The 13700-nt window shown below is 46.3% G+C and overlaps 1 protein-coding gene across 4 annotated transcripts in view; it reads right to left on the bottom strand.

Moving 5' to 3' along the window:
- Window positions 1-13700, bottom strand: part of Cdyl (chromodomain Y like) — a 211022-nt gene that overhangs the window by 122774 nt on the left and 74548 nt on the right. The window contains exons 1-2 of one of the 4 annotated variants that reach the window (XM_040755829.1): window positions 8611-9086; window positions 1335-1400 (exon numbers count right to left, since the gene is read on the bottom strand). The exons of 1 other annotated variant lie outside the window; for it this stretch is intronic. In XM_040755829.1, coding sequence (XP_040611763.1) covers window positions 1335-1400; window positions 8611-8634 — 90 coding nt within the window. In that variant the 5' untranslated portion in view covers window positions 8635-9086. Of the gene's footprint in view, window positions 1-1334; window positions 1401-8610; window positions 9087-13700 lie in introns of those variants that run through there. 2 more of the 4 variants (XM_040755826.1, XM_005066391.4) reach the window with 2 other exon arrangements.

Below are 13700 nucleotides of genomic sequence, written 5' to 3'. Positions count from 1 at the left end.
CAGCACTCTTTAAACAGCAGGCTGAGCCGAGAGGCACTGCGCCTTCTGAGTGGCCAGCAGGAAGGTGACCTGACTGACAGCAGTCCTTGGAACTTCCCTGAAAAAGTTACTGAAAAAAGATGGTTTGACCATCACAAATCTCACTTACACATCACCAAATCCGCTTAGACTTCTTTCATTTAAGGGTTGTTCTAGAAGAACGTGCTTGCTTGTGTACACACACACACACACACACACACACACACACACACACACACACACACAGCAAGAGACCATGGACTCCATGGAGTCACTATCACAGCACATCTCCCTGGAACATTTTAAAATGTCTCATAGCAGCCCTCCCTAGGTCTATGGAGTACACAGCAATAATCTCTTCACAGTTCTAGGGTAACATAAGACATAAAGCCAGCTGAAGCCACTCACCCCTCCACACCATCTCAGTTTCCTAGGAGAATGTTCACTTTGCCACTGTCGGAACAGACGGCATGGGTGAAAACTGTAGAACACACACCATTAAAAATGGCCTTAACTTTACCACTTATATGCCAACATAAAAAAAAAGTTCTTCTAGACAGTTCTTTCTAACGCATAACTTTGCATAAACACATGTCACACCTTCTGCTCTCTCCAGGGCTCATGACCTCCAAAACTATTATCCCAAGACCAAGAAGTCCCACCACCTTTAGCTCATTTCACGAGCTAACCTGAATGTCATCTGCCTGCCTTGGTGATCTGCGCTCCTTCCTTCTGCACTTGTACATCACGCTATGGAAGTCAGTGAAGTCCAAGCACACCGCGCCCAAGATGAACTTAACCAGTACCCATGGAGTCCCAGCGCTGACCAACGCTACTCTTACAAACACAGAATGGGGAGGGGTGTCCCCTAGTTCTCTCAAGTGCTAAATAAGCTGAATCCTTCAGATTAGTTACATGATAAATTAGGAAATGCCCCTATGTCCTGAAATTCTAACCGCAAATTACTAACAAAAAGGTATACTTTTTAACTTTAATGTCGGTAGCCTGCAATCAACAGTGCTGGGTCCGACCAAACAAATCGTGGGAAAGCACCACCTTCCAGATGGCAGGCAGCAGAAGCCACGCAGATGGAAGGCCCACACACTAAGGCACTTTGCAGACACTGGGGCTGACCAGCTAGCTATGTGACGCCAGTGTTAGAAGACAGCCCTCCTGACCACACACGTCACTTCACGAATGAAAAACATAAAATCCATCTTAAAGATTTGTTTTTCAATGTTATGTGTGCCTGAATGTGTGCATGTGCACTCATTCATGCGGGTACCCACAAAGGCCAGAAGAGGGCATGGGATTACCTGTAAATGGAGTTCCCGCAGCTGTGAGCCACTTGATGTGGATGCTGGTAACTGAACCGGGTCCCTCTGAAAAAGCAGTAAGTGCCCTTTATTGTAAAGCCATCTCTCCAGCCCCATAGTTCATTCTAATAACAACAATGAATCTGTCTTTCTAGCAGAAATCTTTCTTCCCCTCAAATAATTTGTGCATAATTCAGGTTCTAGTTTACATCCGAAATGCCTGGTAAGATTTGTCCCAAAGAGACCCTCATGCCCCGTCATCACTAGTAATATCAGCAACCATTGACTGTCTACCACATTCATGTCCCCAGACATCACAATACAGTATCCAAGAAACATGTATGTATCCATCACTCCGGAAGAAAACACACACAACATGCCAATGGCAAAACAATGTCCGAGAAGGTGATCAGTGGTAACCCCGGTGGAAGCAAACTAGTCCCACACTTTAAAGAGAGGGGTGCTGATGAAGTGTGGCTTTTGATCCGTTTCAAGGTCCTGTGGAGTAAGGAACCTCACCTATGCTAGGCAGGTTGGATGAAGGACACTGGAGCTGGTAAGCTAAGAGCAAGCCAGCCTTGGCTAAAGAAAAGTTAGAGAAGATATAATCCCCAGGCAAATTAGGCAGGAAAAACTACCAACTCCACTTCCATAAGCAGTCGCTATGAAATCCAGTTTACACTTTATTTGCATTTTCAATACCATCAGGTAAATACAGTGTTGGCTCAAAACCTCCGCCTCGTCATGGTAACTACAAGTTCCAAATCTGGGAGGTGGGGTGGGACTTCTTCATATGCAGGAGCCACAGCCAATGAGTGTTCTGAGGGCCCCGCCACCACAGATAACCAGATCTTTAATAAGATGTAATTCTTGAGGCTTTATTGGACTTGTAGGAAGCAGGGAAAACCTCAGGCACACCTCCAATTCCAATGAATGAGTAAATCATAAAAATAGAGCAATACCGTGGCAGCTGATACTGATCCAAACTGACAGGAATCAACAAGAAGACCTCTGAGCGAGGGCATTTCTAGATTAGGTTAGCTGGAGAGGGAAGACCCTAGTTAGTTGTTGCTGGCAATATCCCTCAGGCTGGAGTTCTAGATGAACAAAAAGGAGAAAGCCAACTGGGTACCAATATTTATTCTCCTACAGTCTTGTTTATAGACATGACGTGACAGCCGCCTCACTCCTGAGCTCCTGAGTGACTACTGTCTGCTGCCACCTCTACTACCCCACCACACCATGATTAAAAAAAAAAAATCAAAAGGCAAGGGAGGAAGGCGGGGCACAACATCTCTAACACAGTCACCCAGAATATTTAGAAGCAGAAACACTGTCAAATGGGTAAATTAAAACTTTTCCACTCACAACCCTTTCATCCAAGAAATTCTTAACTCTGGGTACACAAATATAGAAAATGACTATAAAACTCAGACATTTGTTGATATAAATCTTAATTTAAAACAATTACTAGGTATACATATGACTTAATCATTTTACTAAAGATGAGAGCAAATGTAGCACTTCTTTTACATAAAGAATGACACAGCACCCTCAATGTCTGTCAGAGCTAATCGATCATATTAACTGTTTAACTGCACAGACGGAGACATTACAGAAGACCACAACCAATCATAATGCAGAGTTGTGGAGCCCAGTCCCACCCAACTGATAAATCTACAAAATGACTCCTAAACAAAAAGCTCAGAACTGGGGCCTGGGGGTAAGAACCAAAGGACCAGGGAATGTGCTCTGAGATTGTGTCTTCTAGAAGTGTCTCATCAGTAGGGCTGAGTAAACATGAGCTGAACAATAACAACAACACATACGATATAGTAGACAGGGAAAGCTCACCAAGGCATCAACCCTACACAGAAAACTACAAGCAACTAAGGGATACTGAGGTGACAGAAATAGCGTTCCCCAGGGAAGGGTACAACTGGTTATCTGGTTATCAATGATCAGCCCTAAAACATACATGAAAGTAATACCATACAAACCAAGCAGATTGTATTTTTGTATTTAGGAATATATGTACATTTGATTAAAAAAGGAGGTCAAGGATTTGAAAAAGACCAAGGAGGAGTATATGGGAGGATGTAGAAGAAGGAAAGGGGAGGAAGGGAGGGAGGGAGGGAAGGAGGGAGGGAGGGAGAGGAAAATACTAATCCGCCAGGGTAAAAAGTGTGACTCACAATAGGATGCAAGGACCATTGAACAACACAAATACACCACATTAACAGAATAGAGAACAGAAACTATATGCTCATTTCAACAGATGCTGAAAAAGCATTTGATGAAACAACATTCCTCCAGGATAAAACCCTCACAAATCAGGTAGTGACCCCAATAAAGGGTATTGATGACAATACCATGGACAGCACTGTATTGGACAGGTAAAAGTTACATACTTTTCCTCTAAGATCTGGAGTAAAACCCTCTAAGATCTGGAGTAAAACATAGATACTCACTCTCAACACTTCTATTCAACACACTGAATGTCCTAGGCAGAGGAGAAGAAACATATTGGAAAGAAATTCTGCTATCCCTGCTTGTAACATTTCATATATACAAAACCAGCCTATAAAAATCAGAAGTGTTCTTATACACTAACAGCAAAGTATCTGATAAAACCAAGTAAGTCATCACATTTATAACTTATAGCTATAGCAAAATAAAGTGAAAGACTCCGGAATGAACTCATCTATATCAGGGCAGGAGGTGTAAGCTCATTGTTAGGATAGCTGTCGATTATGCACAAGACCCTAGGCCAGATTCTAGCAACACACACACACAGACACACACACACACACACACACACACACACACACACACACACACACACACACACACGACTGCAAAACATTGACAAAAGACACAAAGGTAAAAAGATATACCATGTTCATGGATTAGAATCAACAATATTGTTAAAATGCCCATAATACAAAGAACAGTCTGAAGATATGATTGCCATCAAATACCAATGACATTCATTCTTACAAAATCAGGACAAAGTCTAAAATTCATATACAAAAAATAAAAGGTTTCCAAACAGATAAAGCAATTTTGAGTAAGAACAAAAAACTTAGAGGCTTCACACTGACTTCAAAATATACTACGAAGTTATCATAAATAAAAGTGCACAGTCTGACATAAAAATAGACTCACAGAAGACAGGCAATGATGCTGCACACCTTTAATCTCAGCACCTGGAGGCAGAAGCAGGCAGATCTCTGTGAGTTTGAGGCCAGCTTGGTCTACAGAGGGAGTTCCAGGACAGCCAGAACTACACAGAGAAACTCTGTCTTGAATAAAAACAGATACAAATGGCCAAATGGTACAGTAATAATATTCAACATCAACAATGAGGAAAAATGGTAAATACACCCCCACAAAGGCATGGTGATATGAATTTAATCCCCGGAAGAAGAGGATTGATGCCGCTGAGTTACACTCTAACAGACACACACACACACACACACACACACACACACACACACCATATATAGAATAAACCCTTAAAAACTACAACCAAGTTCCCTTCTGTTAGAATGACTTTATGGAAAACACAAAAGATAACCAGAAGTAAGGACACAGAGAAAAAGCAAATTCTGCACACTGATGGTGGGAATGTGAATTGGTACCAGCATTGTAATAAAACTATATTAAAATGAGAATGAGATCTTCCAGATGATCCAAAGGAAATAAAGCCAATATGCTTAAGAGGCATCTATACTCTCTGTTTACAATCAACCAGATATGGAGTGGGCTTGAGTTCACCAACAGAAAAAGAATTTCGAATAAAGAATATGGTGTATGTACACAGTAGAATACCATTCTACTAATAAAAAGAAGTTTCTGTCATTTGGGACACTGAAAAAAATGGATATTATGCTAAGTGAAATAAGCCAAGGACAGAAAGATAAACACACCACGAACTTACTTGTAGTTAATCTCCTAGAAGATCACAATAGAGTACAGGTTAGTTGAGGGAGAATAGTCTGGGGAAATGTTGATACAGTAAAATAGAAGGAATACATTCAAGAGTCTTCTGTACAGCAATGGTAACTTGTGGAATGAGGATATACTGTGTTACTGAAAATGTTCACTGTGTACTGTTTTCATCGCAAAGATAATTATGTGAGGCACCGTGTGTCAACTAGCCACATTTAAGGGATTGCACAACATACACACACTTTAACACAATAGCTTGTACATGATAAATGTATAGAACTGCATAACAATGTTTTAAATGCAAATTTTAAAACCTTTAAAACAAAAGATGTTTGGTCTTTTACAAAACCTATGTTATTTATGCCTAACCAAAAATATGCTTTAGGTGCACTCGAGTTTGATGTCAGGAACCTTTGGCTAGAAAGATGGAAGGAGACTCCAAAGTTTTTGTCTACCTTCGGCTCACGCAGCATAAAGTGTGAGTACAGCCGGATGGGACGCATGCACGCTGTGCCCACACAAGCATGCTTTCACACAGTCCTAGCTGCTGGGGATTCAGATAGCTAAGTCATCCTACCCTGCAACTAGCAGCTCTTTGGATTCTGGAAGAATAATGTTCTACCCTTTTGCTGATTGTCCCTTTGTTTTTCAGTCACAAAACAGAGGTCCAATAGTCACTTAGTCAAACATTCTAAGGATCTACTACTATACAAGTTCCATGTTAAGTGTTAGAGACATAAATAACTCCCACTTGGTAAGACAGTTCACTATGTTCATGAAGTTCTAAGACCCACCCCCCCTATCGAGGCAGATACTTAAGGGCAAGACTTTTCAGCACTCTCATCTGCAGAGCCTCAGGCCAAAACCAGATCAATTTAGGGACAACCAGAAAAAAACATGATAAAACCATTATCCCTTGACCTGGCCTTTGAAGCACATGCTGTTCTGCCCAGCCAGCCAGACCATAGTGCTCATGTACAGTTGATCATCATTCCTGCTGCACAAATAATGCCCCGTGAGCAAACTCTCATCTTTTTAAACAAAAAACAGGACTTTTTAGATCAGCTAGGGACAGCACTGCGTACCCCTTTCTACATGCCTGTTGTAGAGGCATGCTTTGTGTCTTTTCTCACATAAACCTCACAGCTCTACAAGAGAAGCATTGATCCCGACTTCACAGATGAGGAAACAGCTTTCAAGGCCAATTTACTCAACATGACAGCTGGAACTCAGTAACAAGCTAGCTGACTGCACACCCGGACTGTCCACCCTATACAAAACTTCAAATCCAATTTCCCCACCCCTTTTTAATGTACTTATTTATGTGTATTTACTTGTTTTTGTGTGGGCACCAAGTGACAGCCTGCAGAAATCACAGTTCTCTCCTATAGACGACACTGACCAAACATTGGTAGCGAGGTTTGGTAGCTGACCCCTCTGACTGGCCCTTTTGTTTGTTTGTCTGAGATATGGGCTCACTATGCAAGCCCAGACTGTCCTGATCCTCCTGCCTCAGCCTCCTGCTGCCTGAGATTACTTCAACATCAACTTTTCATTGTAATACAGTCACAATGTTTCCACCCACTAAAGAAGCTAGAAGGAAGCCTAAAAGATACTAACCAGGACACACCTACAATGAGTTTCATCACTTCAAATCATATCTCTAATGCTACCTTTTCCCTCAAAACAAAATAACAAAAACGCAGACTTGTTGCACAGGTGGTCCATCTGTTCCCCAAGAGGTGCTTTTCCAGGGCACTGCCCATCACACACCTCCATCTCTCCCTATGAGATCTCCATACCAAGGCACTCAGGAACACCAGGAATGAACACACACCTTAGTAGAAAATGCTATTTATAAATGACATCTGTCAGAAAAATGGTGAGCAGAAAACAGGAGGCTATAGGATAAACAGAGAAAGTAACTTTACTAATTCATAACACAACAGTAACTGGTGTGTCACCATCCCCTTGACTCATGAAGGATACAACTTATGTATAATGTGCGCCTCTTGCCCAAACACTCATTCAACAGTGAACACGCAAGACTAAGCAATGATCTAATGTGGAAAGTAAATCCCCACCTTGTTCACACTCAGGACTTTCTGTACTTTCCACGTCTTGGCCAGTAAGACATCTTGCCCGTCTCCTAGTCTCTACTGTGCCGGTTCCCAACTAAGACATGCTCATTCCTGGAAGCAAAGCTTCTTGGAATGGGGAGTTTTGTCTTTATATCCCCCAGTGACCTAAGACAGTATCTTGAATACACTGGGGCTCTGCTAATATGTAAAATGGCTGAAAGACAGAGGCAATTTTCAGTGATAGGTACAACATACTGAAGAAGAACAAATCAAGGGCAGGCAACAACCTTCCCCTCAAGTCTACACAAGGCAGCCTCCTTCTAAGGACTTTTGCAAACATTTGTTTTTTAAAGGCAACGAAACAAACAAAAAACTTGCTACAAGGCTCTCATTGCTGTCAACAAAGCTTCAGGCCATGCCAAAAGCAGTAACACACACAGAAGGAAGCACACCTTGGCAAGCTCACACAGGGCTGAAGTTACAGATGCTCATTTCAATCCCTGAACACCCAGATCCCTACAGGAATCATAATGGTTGAGTCTGGATAGAATCCGGAAAGTTTTAAGTCTTTTAAATGGATGTATTTAAACATATGTGAAATCAAGAAAGCCACTTAAGTCCAAAGGCACAGCCTTCACCCTTCTGTACTCCCAGGAAGTCTACTTTGAAATACGTCAAGAAGTTACGTGGAGACATTCAGGATTCGTCCAAGATCCAGACCGATAACTCTCAAACTTGAAGTTAAAGCTAGCAGACCCGTCACCCATAACTCATCGTCTCGACTCTTAAGTACCCTTTCCTACTCCCAAGGCTGCGACGACAGCGCATCGGCGTTTAAGTTCAATTTCCTGGCTCCGGCCACAATGCTAACCTAATTAAAGCATGTGGTCAACGTTCAGCATTTTCGGTGCGATATTTTGCATCCCTCTGGCTAGTACCGGAGACAGTCTCACCGGCCCCCCGCGAGGCGACACCCTGTCCACCAGGCTCTAGCAAACGGGCAGGAAAAGCACCCCCGCGCCGCCCACGGACCCTGCCCCGCGCAGGCACGGGCTCCCCTCGCCAGCAGCACTTTGGGCTGAGTCTGAGCAAGTCGCTCGTGTCAGCGCCACTTCCCCCCGGCCCGGCAACTCCGGCGCCCTCGCCCGCCGCTCGCTCGGGGGGCTGGCGCACGCTTCCCGTCCAGCAAGCGGGGCACCGAGGCCCGCGGGCCGGGGGCGCCGCCGGGGGAAGGGGAGTACCTCGTACAGCTCCTCGGAGGCCATGGTGGGCGGCGCAGGGGCGCGGCGGGGTCGGGGCGCGGCACCCGGCGGCAGACACTTTGTTCCAGTTGGGTCCCTGCGTGGCCTGCGCTTCCTGCTCCGCAGCCGGCGCCGGGCGCAGTGCACGGACCAGCCTCTCGCTCCGGGCGGCCGGTGCGGGCCGGCGGCAGCGGGGTTGTGCGCAGGAGCAGCTGCGCAACGCGCCCTGGGCGCCCGCGCTCAGTGCCCGGAGGGCCGGCTGAGGCTCAGGCGCGGGCTCATCACGCCCGCCAGGGGCCGGACGGGCTGGGGCGGGCGCGGCGGCGGTGCGGGCGGTGCGGCGCGATCCGTGGCTCCCGGTCTCGGGTGTAGTGCAAAAAGCTTCCTACTTGCGACTGAAAAACCTGCCCCGGCTACTGAGCATGCCCAGTGCTGCCGCCCGGCCCGGCGGAGCAGTACTCCCGCGCTCCGGGTTTTCGGGCCGCCCTCGCGGGAGGGGCGGGGCGGGGCGGCCGAGGGGAGCACCGACTCCGTTCCGGGCCTGGGCGCGGGCGGCGGGCTGCAGGGAGCAAGCCAGCAGGAAGGGGAGGAGTTGGGAGGGGTGGGCGGGGCCGCAGGGGTGGTGGGCGGAGCCAGCGGTTGTGGGCGGGGCTCCGAGTTGCCCAAGTCCCGCTCCCCGGGGTCCTCTTGGCCACGGCACCGCCCACCGGCCCTGCCTGGACGTGGGCGCTAGTTGCCCGGCAGAGGGCGGGACCGGTGCAAGAGGGTCGTGGAAGAGGTTGACTGTGCGGGCTAGGGCAGGTAACCCAACCAGAAGTTGAGCCAAAAGGGACCTGGCGGGCTGGTGGGCTCGCGTCTGGAGTCGCGACCCGACGGCGGTGGCCGTGCTGTTAGCGCCTGGGGCCGGGAGAGCGCAGAGGCTGCCTCCGTGCGCCTGCAGCGGGCGCCGGACAGGGACGGGGCCAGCGGTGTGGCCAGGTGGAGTCTCCCGCCCTGCCACGTGCCCGCCGCCCCCGCGGCCGCAGCCAAGACCCGGAGCCGGGACCGCGCGCCCCGCCGCGTGTCGCCAGCTGGGCCTCCTACCGGGGTGGGATCTGGGCGCGGGGGAAGGCGGCGCGAGGGCGCGGCCGTCTAGCCCTGCCCGCAGCTTCCCCACGCCAGGCCTCGGGTTCTCCTGAAGTGTCCACCTTCCCTTAAGGGGAGCGGAGAGGAGTGCTCCGAATGTGGACTCCGGGAGGTCTGTGTTCTAAAAGGACCAAAGCTGTCAATGGTGGCGCGTCTAGTGGGGACCGGGTAGACTACACTCCCTCTCCGTCTGCTGCAATCGGCTGGCCTTTCCTCATGTTGTAGGTGAGATGGGTAGAGAGAGCCCGGCCCGCATGGCTCATCTACCGGGAAACTGGACGTTTTTCTGTCGTTGGCTTAAGAGGCTACTGGACCAGCTTCCCTAAACAGCCAGCAACACAATGGAACGTCTCCTCCGGACACTACAGATTACTCTTAAGCCGTACTGGAAATCACCATCACCTCCCTCCACTCCCAGTGCTTCCTCTCGGGCGCCATCTCAGCCCTCAAAGACACATCCTAACCGACCTCCAAGACATTGTGCTCATCATACCAGTTTTCTTAAAACCCAACTGGTTTGTTACAACAGCATTCTAACAGCCACAGATGTCGAGAAGTTCTCTGCCTTGCCCATACCCAGATTAAAAGGCAACAACACGCCAGCTCCTTGAGTGCCTGGCATTGCAATCCCCAAGTCTTCAAGGTGCCCATGCTTGTGACTGCCGTGCCTGCAACGCTCCCTTAGACCTCCTAGCACCATCATGGCGAAAGCCTTGGTCTTCCGGACTTCTTTCAGGGGACTCCCAAGGCACTCAGTGAGTGCTCCAAGGCAGCGCTATCTCACTATATTTTAGAGTTGATCCACTCATCTTCAAATTTGAGTTTCCTGCCCCAAACACTACCCTGTACATATGAAATAAGTTGATATTCAATGAGCAGGGATTCCAGTGGTCAAAGAAAGAATAATCAAATACCTAAACAAGAACTGCAAATTAAGGAGTCCTACTCACCTATTTAAGGCGCCCCCAGCACCGCCTTTCCCAGGTGGCTCAGCCAATGCTGTCCCCACCTCCAAACAGGCCTCCTCGCTTAGCGGTTTCTTTGTTTGTTACACCCGAGGTTCACCTCAAGTCCTACTAATTCATCAGCATAATTGTTAAACTCGAAGCTAAGAATTAGGACATTATCCAAAAGCATCTCAAAAACGTTGGCGCACTGACGCCATGTTAAGTGCTCAAGCGATGACCAAACACCAGACAAGCAAATTGAAAAAAAAAACAAACAAACAAAAACAAAGGGATCCTCTACACACAGTGAGCAGATTAGCATCTCACATTGAAACCCATGTACAAAAGTGAATACCAAAATAAGTATAAACATTTCTATTTCCATCATGCTCACACTCATCACTGCTACTTTCTGGACAGAATGTATTAACTATTCTCAAGGTGTTGAGCCGAGTGTTACCGCTAAAGAGCCTTCAGTCCTATCCCTGCTGCCCCAGAAGGAGAAAACTGGCTGGAGATACAGACACAGCGACCACAATCAGACGCTGGACTAGTATATAGAGAATAATCCTTCCCCGTGGTGGAAAAAACAGGCTGGGGATGGGATGTGGGAGGGATAAGAGCCTTAGTAGTCACCCTGAAAAGTTCACATTTGACAACATCGAAGACCTAAATTATGACTAGCCACATTTAGTCCTCTATGTTGAAGGTGTAGCTCCTAAGTAGACTCTGCCCAAGTATTAGCAAGCCATTCTTCCAGAAACTCAGCACTAATTGCCTCTCCTCCAATGAGATGGCTTCCTCGGCAGGAGACCTGTATTCAGTGTCTCAACTAGTGATCGAAAATCTGACCACATTTTCGGCTGTCCATTTACCCCCTCTTCCCTGACCTCCTTGCTTCCCTTTATTTAAAACAACCACTGGATTATCAAATGCTATTTTTCATATGTTTTTATACATCATCCGTTGAATTTACCTTACTTTCAAATGCTGCTTTCCTTCTTCATTTTTTAATATAAACATTTATCAGTACTTACAACAAAAGTAAATATGCTCAAGATCACTTTGTGGCTTTGAATTCATACCATCTTTATGAAATAATGCAGTTCTTACCAGAGTTACCAAGACCACGTGTGTGGGTGTGCAAGTACTCTGTGGATTAAGAAATCAATTTCCCAAACGCTTCAGGAAGACTGTACCAAAAATACACACCACACAGTAGTATCTTACAAGGTGCACAGTACACATGTGCACAGTACAAATCTTAAAAGATTATGGAAGTGGTCGACACCAGACAATGGACACACGAGACTACAACACACATCTGTGACACTTAAAGCTTCAGCTCTTACCTGACTGGAAGCAGTGGAGGAGATTCAATCCATTTTACTCCTTCTCCAGAAACTTACAAGCCAATACTACTCAAGTACAACTCTTCAACCAGGCACCACAGCTATTTTCCACCTCTAGAGAACAATGACTGAAAGCAAAATATGAGGTCTCCTCTTTCTCCCCTCCTTCTCCAACTACAGCCAACGCAGCCAACTGCGGGTCCTATTCTTCCAATAATCTGCATTCTATCTACATTTGAATCCCAAGGCATGCTGGAGGAGATGGGGGATGGGACTTTAAAGACAAAAGAAGCCAAAATCAAGCAACAAAGACTCTCTAAGCCAAAGGCTTAGGTAGCTGTGAAAGGCAGCAGATCCAGCAATTCTGTACCCCCAAAAGCATACATCTTGGCTACTACCTCTAAAACTCAGAATTTAATTATGGATCTTAGGAAGAAGGGACCTAGAGTTGATTTGTTAAACATAATGAGGCTAAAAGGAAATTAAATACCATCCTTGTTATAGGCTATCCATTCCACAAAACTAAGTGGAATTCCCATCTCTATCTGCAGGGAGAGAGGAAAAACTCAAAATTAGGAAGAATGCAAGAGCAAGAGGAATGGGAAGTCAGGGACTGTGTTCTCTGCGCTTGGAGGCAACCATTCTTCCCTGAAAGCTTAAATTGTATATACTATGTATATACTAGTGCCTCTTCAAGTCAGCTGGTATCTGATTGCTAGTTTCACCCCCATTTCCTTCCCTGGCTGAACAGTCCATCTCCCATTTTAGCCTCCCCTTCCCTCTCAAGGCAGGACCTAGCTGATATCCCCTCCCAAGCCACCATACTACTGTTTCCTGTCCAAACACCACCGTTTAGTTTTTTTGCTCTAGAAAGGTCCACTTTGAGACTTTTCTGCATTTGCTTTCACCAATTCCCTCTTAAACTGAAGAACCACCACTGCTCAGCTGGGCAATTTGCAGTTAAAGGTTCCTTCCTTCCTTCCTTCCTTCCTTCCTCCCTCCCCCTCCCTCCCTCTCTCCCTCCTTTCCTCCCTCCCTTCCTTGCAGTACTGGGAACTGAAACACTCTAGGCAAGCATTGGACAACTGAGCTACATTCCCAGCAAGGGTCATTTTCTTTTCCAAATAATACTCTGCTTTTGACTACTTTTCCCTATTTTGTTTTTTTAGTTTGAGTTTTGGTTTTTCGAGATAGGGTTTCTCTGTGTAGCCCTGACTGTCCTTGAACTCACTGTAGACCAGGCTGGACAGGGATCCACCTGCCTCTGCCTCCCAAGTGCAGATTAAAGATGTGTGCCACCATCAGCCAGCTACTTTCCCTTTTTTATTTAGCTCATGGTGATTCACCAAAACAACCTCTATATTTTATTAAATTATTCTAATGAAACAGAAGCAAGAAAGGTTTGCTTTTTTTTAATAATAAGGGGATACAATATCCCACCTTCTGAAAAGAGAAAAGACCAAAAATTAGAGAGAGCAAATAGCCACAGGTAGCCCAATGGATATTTGGTTGACTTTATACCAGAGTTAACTCATTTTAGATCCTTGAAACAGCAGCAAGTACCTCTCCCTTGAATTATTGTGATAATTAATTACATTTACTACTCAACTGAGACCACCCAGCAATCTCTAACCCTCAGAGAGGAAATGCCAGAGGACTTTCGGCT

Source organism: Mesocricetus auratus, unplaced genomic scaffold, assembly GCF_017639785.1.
Source record: "Mesocricetus auratus isolate SY011 unplaced genomic scaffold, BCM_Maur_2.0 Super-Scaffold_100013, whole genome shotgun sequence".
NCBI classification, from domain to species: Eukaryota; Metazoa; Chordata; class Mammalia; order Rodentia; family Cricetidae; genus Mesocricetus; species Mesocricetus auratus.
The sequence above is the reverse complement of the archived record's forward strand: the minus strand, read 5'-3'. Positions and strand labels throughout refer to the sequence as shown.